Here is a 25,292-nt window from a genome sequence, read left to right on the forward strand (position 1 = left end):
GCAAACTCCAGCACAAGAGTAGCAGCTGCAGGTTTCACAGAGACCGCTGTATCACAGACGAGCAAGAGGCAAAAGATAGCCCTCAAGAGGGGCAGCAGCAACAAACAAGTGACTCACTAACATTGGACTTCCACCCCACACAACACCTTTGGGGGGGAGAATAGAAGTCTTCCTCCAGTAGTGGAGGAAGGTCACATCAGACAAATGGATTCTCAACATAATTCAACACGGCTATTGCATGGAACGGAAAAAACACCTAATAACCCTGGTTCCAAAGCACAACACCCACATGAAGAAAGAAATTACCCATCATAAACAGGAAGCAAAAGAGCTGAAACAAAACAGGCATTACAAAAGGTACCCCTAAAAGTGTTCCATCAAGGAATCTACTCAACATGCTGCCTAATACCGAAATCAGACAATTCACAACAACCCATACTAAACCTCCCCTTCCTAAATAAGTTCATAAAAACACAAAGATTCAGAATTACTACTCTACAGGAGATTGTCCCTTAACTCCAGCACGGTGATTACATGGCAACCATAGACTTAAAGGAGGCCTATCTTCATATTCCAATTAATTCCAGGAACAAGAAGTTCCAGCGCTTCATAATAAACTAAACACATTACCAATTCAGAGTGCTTCCCTGTGTCATAAAATCAGCTCCCATAGTATTCAAAAAGTGCCTAGCAGCTGTAGCCACTCACCTGAGAAGTAAAAGAGTACATGTGTACCCCTACTTAGATGACTGGCTGGCAGTAAGTTGCACACAAAGGTGAAGGGACATGTGTACCCCTACTTAGATGACTGGCTGGCAGTAAGTTCCACACGCAGGTGTAGAGACAGTATAAAAATAATGAGGAACAAAATCCTGTCCCCTCTTAAAACTAGCACAGCAGATATGAGATAGACCATTACAGTGATACATCTACCAGGAGTAGACAATGTGCTAACAGACAAATTGAGCACGCAAGCATCCACCTCACATGAATGGGGGCTAAATCAGAATTTAGTAGAAAAGGTGGGGGACACAAAAATAGGCCTATTTGCAATGCTAGAAAATGCAAAATGCTAATAGTTGGCATCCAGGCACTCCTACCCCCACCCCCTAGGGGATTCGCTGTTGATAGACTGATCAGGGAAATCGGCTTATGCTTTTCCCCTGATCCACTACTCTCAATGGTGATAAGCAAATGCAGATGTTGCGGATGTCACTCATACTCATAGACCCCCAGTGGGCAAGACAAACTTGGTACTCGGACGTAATAAAGATGGCACATAGCGTACAGAACCTGCCAGTACCTCAAGACCTGCTTTCCATGCAAGGAGGAAAGGTTCTTCACCCAAAACACACTGAGTCTAATGCCATGGCTCCTGAAGACTTAGAATTTGGTCTTCTGGAACAGCCAGAAAAAGCAATGGCAGTCCTCAGGGAGGCAAGAAAACCAACAACTAGGAAACATTACACAGACAAATGAGAAAGATAAGACACCAGTGCCAGAGATCTGGTCTCCTTCAGGGGAGAACATGTGAAACTACAGTCACTAGATATCTTGCACACCTGTTAGGGGAATGCCTAATGTATGCATCCTTAAAAGTGAATCTAGCAGCAATAATAACCTATACAAGGGGATGCATGGGGAGAAGTAATCAAAAGGTTCCTGAAGGGGGCAAAAAGAATAGCGCCACCAAAGAGTGAACATACACCTATGTGGAACCTTAACGTGCTACTGACATAATTAATGAAAGAACCATTCAAACCACTCCACAAGGCCCCCTGAAAATTCATCATACTGAAAACTGCTTTCCTATCTGCCATGACGTCACTCTGCAGGGTAAGTGAGCTAGCTACAAGCACTCACCATAAAGGGACTGTATCTGCAAATACACAAGGACTGCCCTACCCTTCCTCCCAAAGGTCATATACCAGTTCCACATAAACCAAGCTATTCAGATATAGAGGTATTTTTTCCGAGAGCCAAAGACTCCAGCAGAAAGAACATTAAACACACTGGACGCCTGCAGGATGATAACGTATTGCATGGAGAAAACAAAATCAATCGGGAAAGGGAAACAACTCTTGGTATCATTCGCAGACAATAATAAAGGAGAATGAGTTACCAAAAACACCCATCACAAGATGGGCAACTCAGACAGTTCACATTTATCACAAGAGAGCTGAAGCACAGCTAAAGACAAAACCACGACCACATTTGACTAAAAAGAAGCAACAATAGCTTTCCTGGCCAATTTCCTTATTAATGACACATGTATGGCAGCCATATGGTCATCAGTACACAAGTTCACAAAATACCACTGCATTGGCATACAGGTGAACAGAGACGCACAAGTGAGACAGAGCATGGAAACATCTGTTTACAAGATCAACCTCATCTCCAGCCCAGCCACCAAAATGAAAAAACTGCTACGAAGTCAGTGCACAGTATGTGAAATCAGAAAAGATTCACACTACATAACGAAATAATTACTTAGCTGTATCAGTAGTTTTGCAGTTTAAAGATTTTTCTGGATTCACTTACAGTGCTCAGGTGACCCGCCTCCCCAGGAAATGAGGAAAGACAAGCAAACATGAGACTTTTAAAGAGTACAGCCACGGGAGGCCCGGAGGACATCAAATATACAAACATCGGCAAAAACAAAAAGAATTTGAAGATGGTGACTAAGAGTGGGGACTTCCAGGGAGGGCATTTGATGGCAGAGGAGACTGGAACAAGCACCAAATGGTAAGAACTGTTGACACCCAACAACAAAAAAAAAAGAGAAACGCAAGAAGGAAATACTATACAAGGGGACATTTCGGAAACAACCATTAAACGGCGGAATAAGGCACAGCATGCGAATCCAGAACATTCTTCAAGCTGCAAAATAACTACTACAGGTAGGTAATTAAGTAATCATTTTGTTTTCAAACAGTAGTATCCCAACAAGCAGTCTAGTCTGCCCGCTCTCTTTCCTTCCGCTTGTTGTATTGTTGTGTACTCTTTGTAGTCAACACATCAAAGACTCACTAGATGGGTTGCATATTTTGTTCTGTTTTCTCGTAGTTCATTTGGCCCTTGTGTTACCTCTGATATCATCTTTGATTTTTATTTTTGATTTTTAATAATGTTTAAATATGCCATATACAAAAGATAACCACAACAATTCCAAGACAATACCTCCCCCCACCGTACTCATTTAAATTCTGCCTATCAATAGACCAGCGGCAGGAAAGTCCAATTGATTATTGACCTTTTACAACGAATCAACCCCACGATAGCATTACAGATAATTTTCCTAAAAACACCTTCTGGCCTAGATACAGTTCATTATATAGAATACAAAATTGTGATTCCGCTTTTTCTCTTTTTACATAGTTCAATGAAGATAGATCAACGAAAATAAATCTTCTTAAAAAAATAAAGTGACTAGTGCAAAAAGTGCAAAATACGCATCCAAATAGAGCAGTACAAATAAAGCAGCAAAATAATGTGCAAATCAGGGAAATTCTTCAAGGTTGATCCCGAAAAGAGATTGGCAACAAAATCCGTACACACATACCACTTATCTTTCACAATATTATCTACAGGTAATGTGGCTATCATCTTTAAGTCGCATATTTTCTGTTCTGTCTAGGGTCTCTTTCACGAGCCCCTTTTTGACACCATTTGATGGTTTAATATATATAGCCTTTATGATTAGCTTAAAAGACTTCCCATTAAGGTCCTGTGCCCTGTGCCAAGCCTTATTTGTCTGCTAAGTAATTGGCTAATGTGTCTCCCAATATCTGTTTTAACATGTCATCTTGCAACGCAGTTGGCTGCAGTCTCCATGTGAATCATGTGGACATGGTTGTTCTAGGTCTTCTGCAGTCCAGCGTCATTAACAGTGGATTTCTGTTTGTTGCTGACTGGGGGTTAATGGGTAGCCCCAGCAGGCGGAGGAGGGGTGGCGAGGTGATTCTCACTTCACTGAGTCACTTACCCTCTTCTCATGTGCCTAGTGATACTTCGGTGCATTTCGTGCTGGAGTGCACTCCCTGCCCCCAACACCTTGTGCATCCCAATCAGTCTCAATTGTATGAAATGTGACTCGGGTCAGATGTCCACAGTATTATGTCAGGTCATGTGTGGACTAGTAGTAGAAGTACTCCCGTGCATTTTGGTGCATGTCCTGCCATATGTCTATAAGCTGCCAGCTCTACAGCCAGTCAGTGATGTGTTCTGTTTTTTTCTGGACTTGAACTCTGTGTAGTGGCTGAACAGATCTATCTATTGCTTAATCATGCATAGCGCTAAAATTGCCTCCCCAGTTATTAAAATAGTGTCAGGTAAATACAGCCTATTTAGGTCCAAGGATTCAAGAAGTTGTAATTGATTTGAGTTTGGGCATATACACTGATCAGTGATGTTGCCTTACCATCCAGTGTGCCATCTGTGATTGTAAATCTCCCCTCAGAGTCTAGGTACTGCTCCCTGTTTACATGTGGGACCTCGGGTGCTATCCAAATCAGTTTTCCTTAGTGTATTCAGAGTATTTTGTTTTATATATCTGTCCCCCCCATCTATTATGCAATTTAGCAACCTCATAATAAATAAAAAAGGAGAGACTAAGGGCCAACCCAGTATAGAGGTTTGCTTCCAAAGTGTAAGGAAGAAAAGATACCACATGGTAATGATCAAAAAAGGAAAAGTTGATCCAGTCAAGCGCAGTCTCACCCCATTCTCCTGCAGATACTCAAAACTAATGGAGTGGGAGGCCATGTCGAAGGCTACTATGTGATCCAGTAGGACTAGGGCTTCAGAGTATTTTTCATCCAAGACCAGCCTCAGAACATTGACGGCTGAGACCAGGATATTCCCAATGCCATAAGCGGGCCTAAAAGACTGCTTGAGCTGTATCAGACAAGGGGTGGTTTTCATTGACGTTGCAGAGTTGTTTGTTCCCAATGTGTAAAGTGATTTTGGTGGGAAAACTGAAGGAAACATATGGAGTGAAAGTTTGACATTTTAGTGGCATCAGCCTATGGCTTTTCTAAAAGGGCGAGAGTAAAAGCTTTTTCACAGAGGATGGGATCTTTACTCGCTAATGACAGAGCTATGTTAGATGCAGGGCTGTGGAGTATTGAAAGGCTTTAATGATCCTTTTGGTGTGGGCTTCTAGGAGCGCCCCAATTCATCACCCTGATTTGTAGCAGGGTGATGTCTTCTATGGCTGGCTCAGTCATAGAAGTCAGTCAGCATATACTTACACATATGGGCACTGATAAAGGAGGTGTATATCAAGGCAGGTTAGAGGAAGTCTGAAAGATTCTTTGGATAGTGGTGATTTGGCACAAGTGGGGTTAATAGCAGTAATGGATAAATATTGGAGAAGATTGTGGGAGATCTTGTTTAGAGGTTCTCATGAGTAAGTTCCAAATTAAAACTCTGTGGTAAATTTGTGTTTTGTTGTGCATGATTTTCGTTACCTTGCTACTGTTTGCAAATTCTGGCCTCCATTTTGTCTTAATTGATTGGGAAACATAGCATTGTGTGGTGGATGGTGCCCATTTGTGGTACGGTTACTTTGGACATTGATGTCTAGCTTAGTTGGAACTCCAGCATTGCAAATGGGTCTCATTTTATACAAAAAACACTCTCCTTTAGAATCCGCGAAATAGAAGTTTAAATAATGTTAATTGGATTTAGCAAAGATATTTCTTGGGTCTAGCCCCAGGCAACCATGTCAATTCAGTCTGAATTCTTCTTCCAAGGATGGTTCAGATTTTTCATTCATTTTGGTTTGCCAGCATGTGTCAAACAGACCTAATAGTCTTCGATTTGTCTTCTGGCGTGGCAGTAGGATGTTAAAAAGACAATTACTTTTTACGGATAAATGCAAACGTGAACCCCTTTTTGGGTGGCTACAGATAGTTTGTCCAGTGTCTTACCACAAATTATTTTCGTTGTGTAAAAAAGCAGCAATAAAATATCAGAATATCAATAAAGCATGTACTTTATTAATACATCGAATCAGAATAGTGAATCCTTTTTGCAGCTTCATCTTCAGCCTTAGAACCTGAAAAGGACCTGGATCTCCATACATTTCCTTCAGTCTCACTACCTTAGGCATGCACTATACCGAGCTGTTAATGTAGCTTGCTCGGCCTTAGGGTGACTTCAAGTCGTTTAGATGCTAGAGGAAGCCGTTTGCTTTTCTAGCTGGTCCTGAATAGCACAAGGGTTATCAAGCAAACTCTTTTTTTGGCTGATACACCCCGAACCCCATTTCCGACCCCCACCATGACCATTTAGCTTTCAGGTCGCCGTGTGGTGTTTTTGGTACTTCCAGCTCATAACTCCATACTACCTTCATAGATGGTAAGATTGATGCGGGAATATACTTTTCAAAAGCCATTTTGTGGAAGGTTTTCCCACACTAGAAAAATGTTCTAAAAAGTCAACTAAAAGTATTAGGTGTATGACGTGTTTTGTGTGAAGCACCAAAACAAAGAGTTCAATAAAAGACCAATGAAAGGCAGTTGTCCACCCCAGTTCCTTGACTGCTTCTGTAAATGCTGCTGAGAAGATTCACTCCAAAGTGAGCGGGTTCTGTGTTCTCTGCCCTCCCTCGGCATACAGCTAGAATAAGCGGCTCCGCCACAGTCATATGAATCCGATAAATATGAATACTTTGCCAGCTGTTTTTCCATTAAACTACGTTCAGTCCACGAAATTAGTAAATAATCGTGTCGATGGGAAAACTACCACATAAGAGTTTTATAATGCCTGCTGCTTGGAACACAATTATTTTTTATACACTAAATTAGTTTTTAGACTAATCTGCATTGCAAATGAATCAATTTGCATTGCAACTATCCTGCCATACCCTGATTTGCCAGCACCTCCTTTAAAAAAAAAAAAGGCTTTAGCATTAAGCACGGGTGGGAAGGACCATCTGTTTGCAGAGCTTGCCTGCAGCCCCGTCACTTAACTCGCGAGTCAGACTACAGCTGTTTAATTGTTATGGTGTTGAACAATTATCATTCTGCCCCAAATTAATATTTATATATGGATGCACAGAGCGCATGTGGTAAAACATCAACCGAGCTAATAGCGGCTAATGCCATTACGGATTCATTAATTAATCCCCGAGATATTGCTCAGCGCGCAATTTAAAGGTATTCACACTTGGTTTACCGTAAAGCCGCTGTACCTGGCCTGTCTTCTGTAGGTTGCAGATACCTAATTGAGATGCCTGGATAAGGAAGCGTCGAGAGTGCAGGCAGGTTTGAGGAAAGCCGAGTTAATGCTGGTCACCTCTGTGACATTTTGTGAGACGACAGCTAAATATTAGCATCAACGTGGTCTTGAACGCAGCCATTTGTTATTCAAGGAAGAGGAAATACCTGATTTTATCTTTGATGTGTCTACAGATCTTGTCACTTTAATGAAATAGTTGCCTTCCGCTAAATGCAGTTCACCAACCTGTCTGTCGTGTAAATCCTCTGAAACATCACCTGTTGTGTGTCTATTGATTGGCCTCGTGTGGTGCCCATGAGCGCCTACCAGAGGTTGTTGTGTATGAATACCTGCGCGTGTGTAAAGCAGCCTGCAGACTCAGGTCCCCAAGCTGGATGGCCAGAGCAGGAGAATCTAGAGGATATCGCGCTGTCTTCTTCATAAAGGTCAGTTCATGATTTCTGGTGTGGACTGTGAAGATACCACAGCAGGAGGTAGAGTTGGGAAAATCTAACCTCCTTTAAAGGGTCACTTGCCGACCTGGTGAACAGGGATGTGTTTGGGTTGCGTATGTTGGTATTCTTATCAGTGTATTTGCATGCAACGTTTAAAGCTTTGTATCACTCCTGTGATTTCTCTTGGTTATTATATTTAATCGGGTGGGAGCAGCTCGGGCCTTACTTTTTGTTTTCTGGTGCATTATCCGGAAAATTGAATTTCAGAGTTGTATTGAAGAGGACTAAGCCTTCATAACTAGGATGAAATAGACATTGACAATGACGGAGATGTATATAGTGACTGCACACAGTTTAGGCATACATGGTTCTTGCTTAATCAAGAAAAACTCTAAAGCGGTTGCTTTGTTGATTGGCTGAAATGTATGGGCGACCTGTTCTTGGTTAGGCTAGGGTCAAATTTACTGTTAAGGATGCAGAGAGGGCAGATCTGCCTGGAAAGAGGCTAAACGTAATAGGAACCAATGCACACCACTTTACTGTGTGTTGACATGCTTGGGTTCCTGCTGCGGCTGCCTGGTTGCACTTGCACCTTGCTTCTCTTGCATGTAAAAATTAGCATACTAGCTGGTGGAATGCAAGATAACATCTAGCAAATCCAGCCCAAGAGTCCTGTCTTGCCTAATGTAGACTGCCAGAAAATGTGTGGTGACTCTTGGAAGGGGATTAAATCCTACAGAGAACCTCGGCTTCTTGGAAAAAAGTTCACAGGGAAGATTTGGAGGAAATGAGTCTACATTTTAGTTTTTGAGTGTACTCACTGTTTAGCACAACCTCTTCCAGATAAGTGGAAAAGACTGTTGTAATATTCACCACAAAATCGTACAGCTCAGAGCACAAGACATTCGCAAATCTCCTGTTGGCGATGACAAGCAGCCACCCATTGCGAAACTATGAGTGGGGGCATTGTGAAAAACAGTAGTCAACAGGGTAGAGAAAATTGGTGCTGGAGTCACTCAGGATTGCGTCCAGAATCTCTTAAGCCCTTTTAGCTGACTTATACTTACGTGAACCTCACACTTTACTACCTTGAAAAGTAACCAGTTCTCTTTGTTCCTCAAAAATAACATCTGGGTGTATATTGGGTGGAGCTGAGTGGATCCGACCTCATAAATGAAAATATTTTCCTAGCAACGTAGTTAAGCTTCACGCACTAGCTGGGTGGGCCACTCTAAGTATTGGAATTATGAGTTTTTAATTTTTATTGCACCCAGTCCATACTGTGTGTAATAAATCTCAGCCTCTGTTAAATTTCAGCAAATTAAACCTGCTGGTATTCAAAGACCCAGAAGATACTGGGACGTGTGAATGTTGCTGCGGCAAGCACCAAACTGCATGTTAAGCCCCTCTACGTTTAAAAAACCCAAAAAACTCATAATGGATAGTGTCACACGTGATAAATAACGTACCCCTCGTTACTATTTATCAGTTATTTAAATATTGCACCCAACACCGGGTCACTCATAATGAGGGCCATAGTCTAACAAATATCTATGTAATATGTAATTGTAATTAATATTTTGTACCGCTTTCAGATTAAAAAGAACTAGCAAGACTAGCGGGTCTCACCGCCTCCATTCCTTCTGCTGTTTGATACTTTTCCCACTTTACCTGGAACCTTATGTTCTGCTCCAATTAATCAAGTCTACAGGAATAGATGAAGCACAATAGGCATTCTATATGTCGGCATCTAGAAGGAAAGGATGCTGCAATTTCTTATACCTCCGCACGATATACTCATAAGCCACTAAGCCAAAGCATGATGCGTAGCACGCTGTGCTAGTGCACCGAAATACACAATTATTAACCAAACTATTCCGTTTATTGTGATGTTTAAAAATTAAGGGAAAAGGTATGCTTTATCCAATACATGAAATGAATTACAAGTCTCTGGATACTGAGAGCAACGCATTTTACTACTTTCTCTCAGTGAATATCCTAACACTACAGCCCCCTTAGCTAAGACAGGGAGTATTGTACTATGTTATGCATCGCTTGCACTGAACACCTGAGCACAGGCCTGAAACACTTTAGGCCCGACACCCCAAATGCATTCAGCAGCACTCTGATATACCTTATGTTGGGTGTATCAGGCCATGAAGCACCGCTCGGTATAGATAGTGGCCTACACTCACTCCCAAGGTAGGCAGAGTAGTGTACATGCATCCAACAAAGCTGAGAAGTATCACATAGTTTGGTGTCATCTTGCTGACAACGGCCCACGGCTATATTGATACCAGCATTCCTGGAAAGTGCATAAGTGTTTTGGTACAGCCCTCTTGTCTTATCCATAAAACACCAAGAACATCTACACACAATTCATTGTGTTTGGCATTTTCATATACACATTGACATTGTTGATAGTGAATCTTTGACCCTGGACTACTGAAAGTGAAACAGAGCTATGCAAGTGGCAGATTATGTGTGACATAAAGGCCACTAACCTATCCTCCACAGTTGAATCATTTTTAAAGGGGTTGCATTTGAATCTGCCTTATTTGAAGGAACATAAACAACCTTTATTTAAGGAAAAGCTACAAATGCCGGTTATTTGAAAGTTTTAAAATGCCACAGCAGAACTGCATTATCAACAAGCAAAAGCCGAAAAGAAGCAAAGGATCTAATAGCTCACCGGAGCAGGGGTATGACTTGTTACCCAGATTGCGCTCCCTTATCACTAGATTTATATGGCAGGGTGGGAGGACACGCCTCCTGTTCCTTGTGTTACGGTGCTCCAAAAAGGAAGGGGGGCTAGGGGGTTGCGCTACCAGATTTTTCACCATATTACCAAGCAGCATAGTTAAGAGTGGTGGTAGAATGGTCCATGAGAGAGTCCGATAAACATTGGCTCCACATGGACAGGGCAATAGTGGCCAGATCGATCTGGGATGTCCTCTGGAAACAGAAAAAAGATAGGCCAGAAAACTCATACCTCAGCACCCCGACAGGAACCACCCTCAAAGTTTGAGAGGAGGTCACAAAAAATCTGGGATGAACATCATTCCTTTCTCCTTACACAGCTATTCATTTAACCCCGACTTTCCACCAGCTTTGAGAGAAGGCCCTTTTGATTGGTGGCGGGAGGGAGGTTGTTTGATGGTCTCAGTCATGTTCCACAATTTTGATGTGCTCACATTTAAGAGCTGTCAAAGGGAGTTCCAGGTCCCAAAAGGCGAACATTTCCATTACCTCAAATCAAACACTGGGTATCCCAGCCACAGATGAGGGACGCTGCCACTAGAGAAACACACACCGATAGAACAGCTGGTACGGAAAGCGGGCACCATAAAAGGGGTAATTTACTCACTGTATGCTATGTTGTTATCGATAGTGCATGCACAACAGGCATGTTACATGCCTTTTTGGGAGCAAGTGATCGGGAGAGAGATTACAGAGGAGAAATGGTAGCTTATATGGGGGATCTAGCCAAGAACAATCACTCTGTGGCCTTCAGGAAGGCCCATTACAAGACGCATTTTTGACTGGTACTTGTACCCCACTAAACTCAAAAAGATCTTCCCAGACACTTCCAATTTCTGTTGGCAAGGCTGCAGCTTGCAGGGGGACTTTCACCACATATGGTGGGATTGCCCCGCTATCCGTACTTTCTGGGAGGAAATCCTATCACACATTAAAGACATACTTGGTTACCCCATTCCGACATCTATAGAGGGAACTCTCCTGGGCATCAGGGATCCTCATCTAGAACACCAGACAAAAGCAGACAAGGCAATAATGTGGGCGTGCTATGGGGCGGCCAAAATAACAATAGCGGCAGCCTGAAAAAAGAAGGAAGTGCCAGCTGTATCGTTGTGGCACTCCCGGCTCTGGAGAATTCTCACCATGGAAAGATTAGACAATATTTTTAGAGAAGAGTACAAGAACTTTGAATACAAGTGAGGTCCATTGTTAGCTTTTCTGTCTCGTGGCCTGCTATCGGCGGTCTGCCCACCTTCCATACGAGCCATGCATCTGTTACAGTTCTAAAAATGTCTTAAGTGGAGACTCGTGCTGAGTCGCGTCGAATAGTAGTGTCTCAAACGGGAATAGGTAAGCTAAAATTCCCTTTTTTAGTTATTTTTTTACACTTTTGAAGGTCCGACTGTTGGTTTCAGAGGTACCACCAGGGAAGGGGGAGGGAGGGCTAGGGGGGTTTGTTTGTTATAGTTTGGGGGCACACCCCTAATGTTGATTCAATAAAACATACATGACTTATAGCACGGGAGGGAGGCGATGGGACTTCTCATCAGGAGAAACTAGAATCATACTAGCTGCAGGTATATATACGAGGTCCTGTATACTCTCCTGTGTACCATGTGTTATTTGAATGTCATGTTGAATAAAAAGACCTTTGACAAAAAAAAACACTTACCCCTTCCGTCGTCTCTCCTCGTCGTCTCTCAGCTTCTCTTTCTGACTCCGAGTCTGGAAGAAGCAGGAAGCACACAGGATCCCCTAAGCCAATCACAATGCTGCTATGCAGCATTGTGATTGGTCTGAGCGCCGTGGTTCGGCGCTTAGACATGGACAGGGAGCCTGTGCATGTTCTCCACCCAGGCTGTGTATTACAATCTAGCGGAGAACATGCAAAGTGCACATGCCTGATTGGCCGGCCCAAGACGGCCGGCCAAACTGTCATGCACACTTAAGTGCATGAACCACTCGTCCTTGTGCAACCAGCCCTAACCCAGCCCTGCAGCAAGGAAAAATAAAATAACGTTATTATCATTTTATATTTCTCTTTTCCACTGCTCTGAGTGTAGTGGGGCAACGCTCCTCCGCCTTAGCGGAGAAGCCGCGCCTGCCAGGAGCCCCACGTGAAGTCAGACCTCAATCCCTGAAAATATGAGTTTTTTCAGTTGAGAAATCCATTAGCCGTAAGTCATCGCCTGACTTCTCCACTTTACGGGGGAACATATGTTTATGTCAGTGTGACCTGTTTGCCTGTTCACCGTAGCAGCGGCCACAATGAAGCGGTTTGACTTGCACGCTCCTATGCAGGATGCCTCCGACATTAGCAGAAACCAAGGCATCGCTACTGAATGCCTGATGCGCTCATGAATCAAGTGCCCTGCAGTTGTCTGCACTTTGGCTTCATGCAGCTCCTCCATTGCGTCAGTCCTCTGGGAAATCCTTGTTTAATGGGCCTCTCTCGGCTGAGGAGCAGACAGAGAAAATCTCTCCGGCGAGGCTTTCTTTCCCGTCTTCACCTTGTCATGTTGAAGTCTCAGCACAATCGATTCTGCCACGGGACACGGTGGCTTGAAATACCCAGACGTAAAACATAATTTACTGCGTTCTCAAACTTTGCCACCAAGCAATATGTTTTGTGCAAATTGACCCTTTAATGTTAATGTTCGTCCCGCTCTTCCATTGTTGAGATTCTAAATCTTTAGCCACCCTAGTCGCAGAGGTGCTGTGCAACTGCTTTGCCATTAAAAATTAAAAAAAAAAAAAGAAAAAAAGCAAGGAAGCCTTAGGATGCTGTGAGGCCGGCGCTTAGGAATAGGTCCAGATCCCAGCCTACTGATAGATATGGTGCAAAATGTCAGCTAAACATTCTGTAGCTTGTCCAGTAGTTTCAGCGTACAGCTGGAGGAAGTGATGGATCCTGGTGGTAACCGTTGTACACCAGTCGTTCTGTCATATCTGTGCACCCGAGGGCCGTGCACTAGTCACAAGCATCTACCACAAAAACAGTGTCAGTGGGTGAAGTTAATTTTACAGCTATTAAAATGAACCATAAAGACAAACATATGCAAATGACATCAATATAAAAAGAGCAAAATATAGGAAATACATAATTAAGCAATTGGCTGTCTTAATAGGACTAATAAGGCTATTATTCAGCCGGATCAGCCCTGATCTTAATGGCAAAATGGAGAAAACAACACACGGCGTAACAGGCCAGTGGGGAAGGTGATGCATGCAAATGTAAACAATTGGTCTACAACTTGTGAAGCCAGGGCTTTACAAAATTAGTGTTAAATATGTATTTAGATTTTTTTTAAACTACAAAATAAAACAACGTGCATCAGAGTTTGAACAGATCTAAAATCACGTGGACAGACGCTCAGTGCTTCAGGTAACGCCCGACCTTTCTGGAACGACAGCTCGACACGTACAATTCTCATTCTGAACATAAAGGGTAAGCAACTTTCATAAGTGTCACAGCCCAAATACAAACAAGGCTCTTTTCCATTGGGTGATTTAGGAATCAGGTGGGATCTAACTTTCTGCGTCATCTGCTTGATAAGTGTGTCATCACCAAATGGAGATATGCTTTAAACATGCAGTAATCCAAGACCATTCATGTCGTTCAGCAGAGGGGCGTCTCCTACCTTACAGCAGAGGTCTAGTTCCCAGGAATGAAGGATGACACCAGACCATTATTCTTTTCTGGGTTTTGCTATGCACCAGTGCATTATAGTGATGGATACCTCGAATTGAACATATATACTTCTTCTTTTCATCTGAAAGTTAAACTGTTTCTTTTTTAATGCAATTTTTGTCTTAAGGACATTTTATTATAGCCAACAGCTTGTGTAAATGCACCTACCACAGGGGTCTGGCGCAACGTGGTCCAGGGTTTGATTCTTAGAGCTCTCGTTGGCTTGTTTTCTGTAGGAGCCTCAGAAAACAAGTGCCATTGGGTGGGTAACAGCATCACTCGGTCTTTTCCACCTCTTTGTTGGGCAATTACGGGTATGTACCTTACACACATCATGACTCCAGCGTTTAATAGCCCCTCTGCTAAGATATCGGAGTGCTGATGAAGGTTTTATCTACTCAAAGGAAATGAATTGGCAATGTGGCACCATTTTTTCATCTGTATCAGTGGTCTCTGCCTTTGGAGGCTTATGGATAAAATGTGCGTTTTAATGCAGTGGGTTTTGCGGAATACTCTACAACATTCAAAAGACTATGGATATACGGAAAGAGTTGATGATTTCAACAAGCCAAAGTTGTTGAATGGTGTGAAAGTTAGGAATGCTGTTGTAAGAAAGACAACAGCATGGACAAGCAAGTTTAGTACTGGGGGGGCAGTCTGGTCTGGGATGGAGCTGAGAGGAGGTGTGATACCCCAGCAGAAGTCACTACGGTTGTATTTTGATTGTCTTTCTCAAGGACACAGCATCTTATAAATCTCGTAAACAAATTATCATTGAAATAACATATGCCGATGTTTTTGTGTATCTTATATTGTAAAGGTCTTAGTTTTCAAAACATTTGTGCCTTTTTAGTATGCATGCAGTCCAAAAAAAATGAAGACCTAGTTCTCGTGAAGCTGGGGTGCCTAAAATACTTTGCTATCGACACAGTACTGGGAGATTATGGGAGGTGAGCGAAATTTGACAAAGGGCCAGAAGAAACCGCTAAGAGTATGGAGTCGTTATTCAGTGTTAAAAATTATGTCACTGATAAAACCCTTTACGACAGGGTAATCAGTAATAAAACAGTGGCATGAGTACCAATTAAGGGACATCAAATCAATGTGTATGCTGATCCCGCTGATTAAAACAGTCGCTGATTTGAATAAGCGGGTTTAATATATACTTATTCACAGATTATTGCCAGTCTGTCATAGCCACTGGAACTGCAACATGAATAATCTAAGAATGATACCTATTTGCTTCTTCAGTAGGATGCTAATGGCGGTCATTAAACAGCCTTTGCGGGAACTATTTGAAAGCATATAATTGGAGGCTAGAGTGTTCCAACTTGCAATAACGGTGCAGAAGAAGCACTACAGGCAAACCCTGGGCCAAGAATACTTTTATATGTCGAGTTAAATACATATCATGTTTGCAATCAAGAATCGCCCTCTTCTGTTTTCTATAGGGTTCAGTCTTGTGGAATGTTGCTATTGAAAACTTGATAGAACAAATTTCTTTTTAACAGGGTGTTGTTAAGCAAGGAAATCTACCCTTTATTTCCACGCAGCACCACTCTAGAATTTGCCAGTTAAACTAAGACGCTCTCCATGGAAACGCTTAAACCCATCTGTAAATGAAGGACTTTCGACATATTGAATAGAGTATTGCTGAGAGTGTTTGTCCTTTAGTTAGTAAGAGAGAATGCAAATGTAAAAATGCATGCTTGCCAATATTGACTATCTGCCTGGCATCTTGGGCAGCCAGTGGTTACTATTGCTAAATCTAGCACTGCTACTGGGGAGCTCAAATGCCTATTTTACCCTGCCTGATAAAGGTCTGGCATTGTTAGTCGATGTGTGGTACCAAGAACATCTTTAGTAGTTATCGTTGCTATAAACAGAACTCTTTTTTTTTTTTAGCCACACAGCAGCTCACAGTGCAGGTGTGTCAATAGCTGTAGAGCTGCTATCACACAGTTGATACCGAGAACTGAGGCATTGAATAGTAGACCACGTGGCCCTGTCCTCCCAAAAATAGCTTCCAGGTGAAAGGAAAGGGGTGGGGTCTACATTTAATCAAGCATTGACAAAGCCAGTGGGTGGCTTATATATATATATATATATATATATATATATATATATATATATATGTATATATATATATCTATCAATACCTTATGTACTGATGGGAGCCATGTCGACAGGAACTGAAAACAGAACTGCTTCTTCTTACATTGTAACTTTGATGCATGATGGCGGCCTCTGTTCTGGAGACCGCAGCTGTATATGTATGTGTTGCCTCAGATGGTTTGGACCTATGATGCACGTCTGAAATGCTTTGTCTGTTTTTCTTTTCATTTCTCAAGCTCACTATTTGGAAAAGGTAGTCAAAGGTACTGTATCCATAATCCTTTGTTGACACAGCTGAATATATGCGTATACATTATCTGTAGTGAATACATCATCATACTTCACTAAATACATGTATGTTCACTGAACATGGGATGCATGCGCCGTTACATGATTGTGCTTATTTCACTGAATATGTGTACGTCTTGCTCTTATGAGAAGGCGGCATTTATGTATAAACATTCCTTAATGTCATCTGGTTGACAAAATTAACTGGAACCCATTTCATAAGTTCATATTCATAAGTGTTCAGTATTAAACTTGTTTTACCCCAATGTTAACCACAGATTTACTCACTATGGAGTAGGATGCGTTATGCATTTTGTTATTCCACCCATTTCCTTTATTGTGGTTGACGTGTCTTTTGCTTCTTGAAACTATACACATGTATAATTGCATATGCATGCCTTAGATTTTGCTAAGTAGTCTTAAAAGATGACATTTCATCTAAAGACTCTTCTGGTGGGGGGCAATGACTGAACACTGCTACTCTGCTTGGGTCCCATTTTTATTATTATTTGTTTATTTCTTGATATGGTGGCCATCTACTTTTCGTTTCATCATAGCTTGTGCTCGTTTAACTGGCTAAGTCACAGCATTGCATGAGTATTGAATATATGCCGTGTTGTATTGTGCATTTGTCTTTTGGCGTACAAGACTGACTTGGGTTACACACAGTGTTTGTGCAATGGATAAAGCTGGACTTACCACCACAGGTGTTTGAGCAGTGGGTTGTGGGTTCACACTTATGATATAGTATACACATGCATGTAACACGGCCTCAGTAAAGTAGCATGTCTTTGGTCTCAGTTGAGCATTTATATGTACCCATTGTGTACCATTTGAAATTGAGTTTCAGAATTTAACGTTTATTTCTTTCCTATTTCTTCTTCAATGGTTTACGTTGAAATGTAAGCCACGCAGAGCATAATGGGATGTTTTTTAAAGGTGCCTTCTGATTGGCTGGGTACTTTTGAGGAAGCAGAAACAATGCAACTGTAGAGACACATGGCATATGATGTGAATGTGTGTACTTCTGTCATATTAATTGTTCTTTTGTTTGGCCTGTTCACACACACTTTATCTGGTGTTGCTCTCCCCAAGCAGTAGTGATAAGTCACTGTGTTCCTTTCATACACATGAGTTATTTTCCCATGACGACATTCTCATAAATTATGGATTTCAGCAAATGGAAATCTTGGACAAAATAGCTATATTTTCCACATGCAATATAATAAAATACATAATTGTTAACATGTACATTATGGTCCTATAAAGCTATTTTATGTTATGGTGACATTTGCTAAAATCACAACTTTTGGTCCGTGTGGCTTAAGTCTCAATAAAATGATAAAGCATTATGGGACCATACATAATAAATGGTTACATGTTATGTTCTTTATGTATATACACGTAATATATGTATAGGAATGCATGCATATACATCACTTTTGTGTGTATATATGCCTGTATTTACAGATTTTTATATATTGCAATGGCTCATAGTGCTGTTAATGTATCCAGCAAAAAATAAAGTTGACATCTCAGGGCTTGGCCTTTAAAGGGTGGCTCTGGCCGTTTCGCTATGCCTGACCACACGTCACTATTTTGAATTACGAGGGATACACTATTTGGCTCTAATGCAGTTATATAGTAGGCCATACAAATTGAAACTGAATGAAAATGTGTTGAATGTATTGAATATAAGAAGTGCAGTACCTAGATCCCATTTTAAGGTCATTGACTTTGGTTGCCATGTCCTCCTCTGGAATCTCTGAGATTTTAGTTGCCCTTAAATTTGGAAGAAATTACCAGGCCTCCATTGCCGTCTAAGTATCATTGTGATTGAACAAAGCAAATAGATCATGGTGTGGCTGTTCAGAAATGGATTTGCTGGTAGTTTTCTGGACAACGGTTTTATTCTGGCAACTACTGTTGAAGAAGAATAAGTGCCTGCTTTGACTTTTGTTACCCGCAGCAGTTTTGTTATTTGTTATTCAACAGCAAATGAGCTCTAGTTGTTTTCATGCAACAAATGCTGTGTTCTCTCAGCGAATAAAAGAAGCTGTCATTTTTGTGCAATCTTTTATTAATTTGTAGAAAGAGTGATCATATGTGTGTTTCTGTACTGAGCTGCTTTGCATTCCTTTCTTTCCTAAATGTTTTTAACTTTGTGTGAAACCATGTTTCATGTTTTTGTTTTAAAAATTTATAATAAAAGCTTTTCAATGCATTAATACGAGGTAGCAGGCATAGGGATATTTTACACATACGTCTAATCCAGGAAAGAAAATTTTCGACAACTCTTAAAGTGATTAATCGAAGTAGATGCTAAAATGAACCTAAAAAATAATATCAAGGAAAACTGATATCCTTTTTTTAAGTTACAAAACAGATAGCATAAAGTCTTGCTTGGTCTTTAGACGTGGTCTTACATTATTTTTTAATGTTTTTCTCCAAACGTTTAGTTTTTCACAGGGATTTCAAACAATAGTCCCTCCTACTGAGGATATGTTTGTTGGGACCCATCTGTCCAGGATTTCCAGCTACAAATCTCTGTATTAACCTTCTTTTGGATGGAAATTGAGATTTGTTTTGCATTTATAAGCTAGAAAAAACTTAAATAGCAGAACAGGATGACTTGTGATATATTTACTTTTCAGCTGTTATGGAATCTAACTAAAGCTTCATCTTACTGGCAACCCTTTTATCTTAGTTTTTTCAACTCCAAAAATATATTTGTGTGTATTAAGTAATACATTTTTAAATATATTTTAACTTGTACATTGATACAATATATTGTCGCCCTCATGATTATGTCTCACCTCCAATTCCTAAAGAGATGGAATCGAAGGACTGCTTCTGTGAGTGTCTGTACAATTAGACCGGGGCAAAGTATTTGCCATATTTATGTAACGTGTCATCATGATACGGGCTTCCATGTGGTGAAATGCCATATTTTCAACACCAGAGATTTTTATTTTCTATTTTAAATGTATTTTTAAAATGAAGCCATTTTAATAATTATAAACAATATATTAAATTATTTTAATGTTTTCCCAAATTTTCCCTTCTTGCTCAATAAAAGCAGACAAGATGGGATTTAAAGGTAAAAGCATAAAAGGTGTAGGGAGACTGTCACACAAAAAGATCACTCTGCTATTTGTCTTGAAGCACGTCACAATCGTGTTTTTTGTTGATTCACTCAATGTTTTATTGTGGTCCTTATAGTGTATCATTTATGTCTGTCCTAAGTAATCGAATCTGCACAGCCGTTACATTTAGTTGGAAATCCTGTCAGTCCTGTCCCATCCGTTTGCAGCCTGAACCCCACTGTCTGTTAGAATAGATGTTAATCTGCTTCACAATTTCCCAGGCTTTGCTTATTCTGTAAAAAGGAATGTACTTTGGGCATAAAGTGTAGTCTGTCCACTGGCCTATACTTTGTGCACGTTTTTTTTTTTCAAATTAAAAGCACTGTAACTTCACATGGATTTACCTTGGCTTTTCAACAATGCACCTTTAATTATTGGTCTAATGAGCAGCAAAAAACAATCTCATTATTACATTTGGATCCACAATTAGCAACAAGGTATTTTAATATAAATTTAAAATACTAATCATTACATAGGCATAGTAGAGATTGCTACTTTGGTCACAACAATTCCTTAATTCTACACTCCAGTTCTGTGTTGCTTTGCTCCCTTGTTGCTTTGACAAAGGAAGAACAATTTTCATTTTGTCTAGTCTGAAGACATTATTGAATTTTGTCCTATTCTGTACAGATGTGTGGTACATCTTGCAATGCCTTACTTTTTCTGCTTAACAAATTAGATTCATTCGGTATTCTGATTTCCATTCATGTGCATTTACAGTATTTCTGCTTCTATAAGGGCCTGTTAATAGTCAATGTTATGCATTTGTTCATATGACATTAAAACAACATAGCACTTAATTGAAATGATATTCTCTTGGTTTCCTGTTCTGACAGAGGGGTGCCCAGGCTTGTGCAACAGCAATGGCAGGTGTGCCTTGGATCAAAATGGTTGGCATTGTGTCTGTCAACCAGGGTGGCGGGGAGCAGGCTGTGATGTCGCCATGGAAACACTGTGCACTGATGGCAAGGACAACGAAGGAGGTACGGTCTGATGCACTTCGATCATAAGTAATAACAGATGATGCTGATTAATGCAAATGAAATGTGAAAAAACACACATATCTGCACATTGTTTCCTGGTTTAACTGGCAAGAAATATTCTGTATTGGAATTCTGTACATTTTGTTTATATCATTAAACCCTGTATCAAGAAGGGTAATAGGGAAAGGAAGGAAGAATTGCAGTCAAACCAAATGGCAAAGGAAGTCTGAAGGGCAGATAAAGGTGCGCGCTCTCCTTTGTGGATGATAGTTGTGGACATCATTGCATTGTTTGGTTTTGTGGGTATGTTGTCTCTTGAAAAGTGAGCATAAGACCTGGAGTGATTTGCATGAAAAGTATTTGATGCTTTGTGTGCATAATGGTATATATAATATGTTCCTAGTACATACCTACTTCTTTGATCTATATTCACCCTCAAAGGACTTCAGAGAAATGCAACTTAAGTACTGGCATATCTGAAACCATATCCCCTTTGGACTTTGAAAACTGAAGAGTTTCTCTTCCTCAGTAAGGAATATCTGTCTGAGAGCCACAGCTCAACCAGTAGGTCAAGCAGAAAGTGCATGCAGGCACCACTTTAAGCAACTTGTATTGGGCTCTACCTCCAATACCCCAGTGATAAATGAAAGAAAAATGATAGAAGCATGTGGTAGTAGGCCATGTCACACAGGAGCTCTAAACCTCAAAACAGCCAAATCTACAGCTTTGGTGACAGTGTACATTAGCAGCCTGTGGGAAATGTTGCTAAATCAATAATCTTTCATTTGGAGATCAAATCAAATAAAATGTAATGTTTCAGCTAAAAGGCCATACAATTAATTAAAAAACAGTGCAATGCAATTTGGTTAGAGTACATAGCTTTAAAGTAAAGTATAGAATTGATTAATCAGATAATTGGTCGGTCAGAGCACTGATCAGGTTTAAAAAGGGAGCAATTGTTAACAATATCTTGTTAATCTCCATGCTAAAGAGATATAATGCCGGGTCTGGTGGCTCAGTAGACTAAAGCAGCCACTGCAGGGGCCTGTGTTCGACCTCATGGTCACAGGTTCAAATCCCGGCAGGTCCAATCAGCCTTTCATCCATCTGAGGTCGATAAAATGAGTACCATTGAGTTTGGTAACAATAAACATCTGTTATTCTGCGCCAGGACACCTACGGGTCATCGTGCGCTTTACAAATACACCTGTTATGTTATATAAGAGACTACTGGAAGGAAAATACTGGCTGAATCTGTCCAACAATACAGGATCATAGATTCTTTACAATACCTTACATTTTCCTTCCAGAACAAAGGGCAGAGCAAATCGGAGTTTGTGTATGGTGTGCAGCCCGGAGATTCCTTATCTGCTTGCCATTTGCTGTGCAGGCTAGGACTAGTATGACTCCCGGCCTAAATTTTGTGTAGAGGCATCTTCTAATCTCTGGGTGTATTATTCTGAAGAGAAGCATTAGTTAAACTATGAAAACCAATATGAAAAATTTTAATTGAGGACCATTAGACATATGGGATTATGTCTTCAGGCTAATTTCCATCATGACAATGGTGCTAATAAGACACGCATAGCTCTAAGTGACCAAATTTAAATCAAATGATTCATGCGTAAAATGTGATTTAGAATTTAAATCTGTTTTTTAGAAACATATTTTTATTGATTTTCATAACCACGATCTTAAGAACATGGACATCCTGTCAGTTTTCTCTGTTTATAACATAAAGGGCAAAATTGATGGTCCACTCCCTTAACCATGCTACTTTTAGTAAGACACATACACAGGGCTTTAAGTGGCATGAAAAAAGTGGAGGGAGTCTAAAAGGGACGTGATCTATGTAATTATAGGCATGGCCTAAAACGTAAAGACACTTCTGTGATTTCTATAGTGTTGCGCTCGAACAGTATTTTGGTTCCTCTTTGTGCTTTCTGTTATTACATCCAGCCTTATAACACAACAACTGACATACACCTAAAACCAGTGAGGACTATTGGCTTTGTCAGTGGTTGTCTCTAGACTCTGCAGAGAGGCCAAAGACTGGATGACCATATATTCACTGAGAAACTCACAGTGCCTTCAGCATCAACCGTAGAGCGTTTAATTGTGGCCTTTTATAAACACCTTGAGGTTACGCAGTTCAAAGTATGCACTATACAAGAGTAATGTGCACCACTAAAGAATGTGACATCCTGGAAACACAGTTATGTCGTTCAAAATTCAATAAAGCATGTGAAATATAAACAGGACTTCACTGACAAGAATTACCTCATTGTTTTTTACATTGATTGTTCAGAAATCACCCATGTTTTTACCAGTAAAATTAAGGACATGAATTTAGGGCCTGATAGGGATCCATTTCAATGCCAGTTTTTAATTACTAAATGTTTTGAGACCCAGAGGGACCCGGTCCACTTAAAACCCTACATATACATTCCCATTTCGCTAGCCTGTTGGCCAGTCTGACCGGGCTCTTATTGTGACTGTTCGGAATAGTGCCGCAGTTTAGTGATGTTTGTATAGGAGGTGGAGAAGAATAGGGGAAAGGATCAAAACAGGGAGACAACACCCCAGAAGCAGCATTTCAGAATCTTAATAGAGGCGGGGCAGAGTGCGCCTCAGCGGTTCATCTATGGTTTCAGTTCTTTGCTCACCTTGCTCACGCCCGCTTCCGCCTCCCCAATCCGTGTTGCCCTTGGAGACGCCGGCACTTTCTCTTGTGCATCTGCTGCGGTAGATAGTATAGCTTCCTGTGCCCTTGCAAAGTACAGTGACCTTTGACCTTCCCGTGCCTTCCTAGGTAATAAGGTGCTTTCTGCCTCTACCCATTTTTTAAAGTTCTGCAACCACATTATATACGTTTCCCTGCTTGCCTGGCATCAGTGCTGAGTGGTTTTCCTTTTCGCTAGTATTAGATCTCAATTTGATTAACACACTCTAGACATAATAAAGGCAGGGAGAGATATAGCTAATGGGAAGGACAGGGAACCCTTTTTTCCCCGATAAGTTCTGACATTAAAAGACAAGCGTCATCATGCCAAATCCCACATATGAGTAAATTAGGAAGAGTGTTCAACACAATTGGAGGGTTCCCAAATAAAAACACTAGAGAGGCAGATGTGAGGAAATAGTTTTCATCCATAACCTGAGAGCTCCCATGATCCGCACCCCTCCCAGACGTAAATCACAATTCTTACCACAGAAGTGTGGTTGGGAGGGTAATTACCGGAGGCAGATAGCTTCATGATAATGTAACTTAATGTTACTGCTACCAACTGGACCAGAAAATAAGAGATTCTACCACTAAGACCTAACTGTTGATGAAATACACCACTTCCTTAAGGAAAGTTTTATTTATGGTGGTATTCTCCACCCTTTTAAGGTTTTTATGAAATCAAATAAAAGTATATTTCTTCTTCACTTCCTTAAGGAGGAGGTTAGTTCAGCACTAGGGGAAGCGATCCACCATCTTCATAGCGTAATGTGTATGCTGCACATATCTCTGCATCTAGAGACCCTTCATATGCTCACTTTTACTGTGGCTATCCCAATCCCACGACTGATGTTGTAGGCGATGTCTAGATACGGTTCTTGTGTTTGGTCCACCATTTTTTGTAACATTTTCATATTTGTATTGGGGAACAATATCAGGCAGGGTTAGTTGAGTTTTCTTTACGCCTGTTGAAGGCTTCCAGTCGTGGACGTACGCCTCCCATGGTAGACCTGTCGGAAGCTTCTCTTCCACCTCTCCACGCGAGGCGGTGCGTGTCAAATGTGAGGGAGCTGCTAAGACCACTGTCTGTTGAAAAATTCTACCCTGGCTTGTCCTTTTCTTTTACCATTGTACCTTCTCCATAATGTGAACCCCCACCAGATAACAGCCTGAAGAAAAATTAATGCAGGGTCGTGAAATAAAGAAATGCAACACTAGCATATCATTTTTCACATCCTTGTATCTAAATTATTGCTTTTTGGGTAGCAGAATAATAGCTTACCCAGCACAGTTAAATTATGTCATAAACGTAAGCTTTACTTCAAATATTAATTATGTAATTGTTAATATACAGTGGATGTACATGTACACTTATAGTAACTGATCGGCATGGAGTGACTGCAGACCAACATGCGGTATACAACAGTATCAGGTGAATTAAGTTAGTGAAGAATATTGGCGATTTTGGTTTAATAAAAATATGTAATGTATATTGTAGTGACAATGTTATTGCATACAAAACTAAGGTTGACTCTCCATCTTTAGCACTGCTACTCTTAGATATGTGTTGGGAGGAGATTGCTGCAAGCATCCATTCTGTCTGTCCTTTGTAATGTGGTAAGCACTATCATTTGTGAGACTTCGCTTTAAGGGTTAAGCCAGTAAACACACATTATCTCAGGATCAATGCTCAAGAATGCCACTAGGTGTCCTGACTGTTCACCGTCCCCCATGCGATGCCAGGAGCAAAGGAAATGGACAGTTTTTATTAAAAACCATCGGTATGAGCCTTCAGGCACTGGGTTAACAGCTCTGTGGTGTTCTGAAGGCTTTAATAGAACAGGTAAATTATTGCTAAGGAAAAAAACATGAATAGAAAAAATTGTGGCCATTTGTCAGCATGCC

At 40.9% G+C, this 25,292-nt stretch overlaps 1 protein-coding gene across 6 annotated transcripts in view; it reads left to right on the forward strand.

The window, feature by feature from the left end:
• The window catches only part of TENM3 (teneurin transmembrane protein 3), a 1,236,182-nt gene that overhangs the window by 1,103,664 nt on the left and 107,226 nt on the right, over positions 1 to 25,292 (forward strand). For 4 of the 6 annotated variants that reach the window (XM_085641875.1, XM_085641876.1, XM_085641878.1 and 1 more), the window contains 2 exons: positions 16,482 to 16,508; positions 20,516 to 20,662. In XM_085641875.1, coding sequence (XP_085498001.1) covers positions 16,482 to 16,508; positions 20,516 to 20,662 — 174 coding nt within the window. The remainder of the gene's footprint in view (positions 1 to 16,481; positions 16,509 to 20,515; positions 20,663 to 25,292) is intronic. The other 2 variants (XM_085641877.1, XM_085641879.1) reach the window with 1 other exon arrangement.

The sequence above is a fragment of the Triturus cristatus genome, chromosome 2_2 (genome assembly GCF_964204655.1).
Source record: "Triturus cristatus chromosome 2_2, aTriCri1.1, whole genome shotgun sequence".
NCBI classification, from domain to species: Eukaryota; Metazoa; Chordata; class Amphibia; order Caudata; family Salamandridae; genus Triturus; species Triturus cristatus.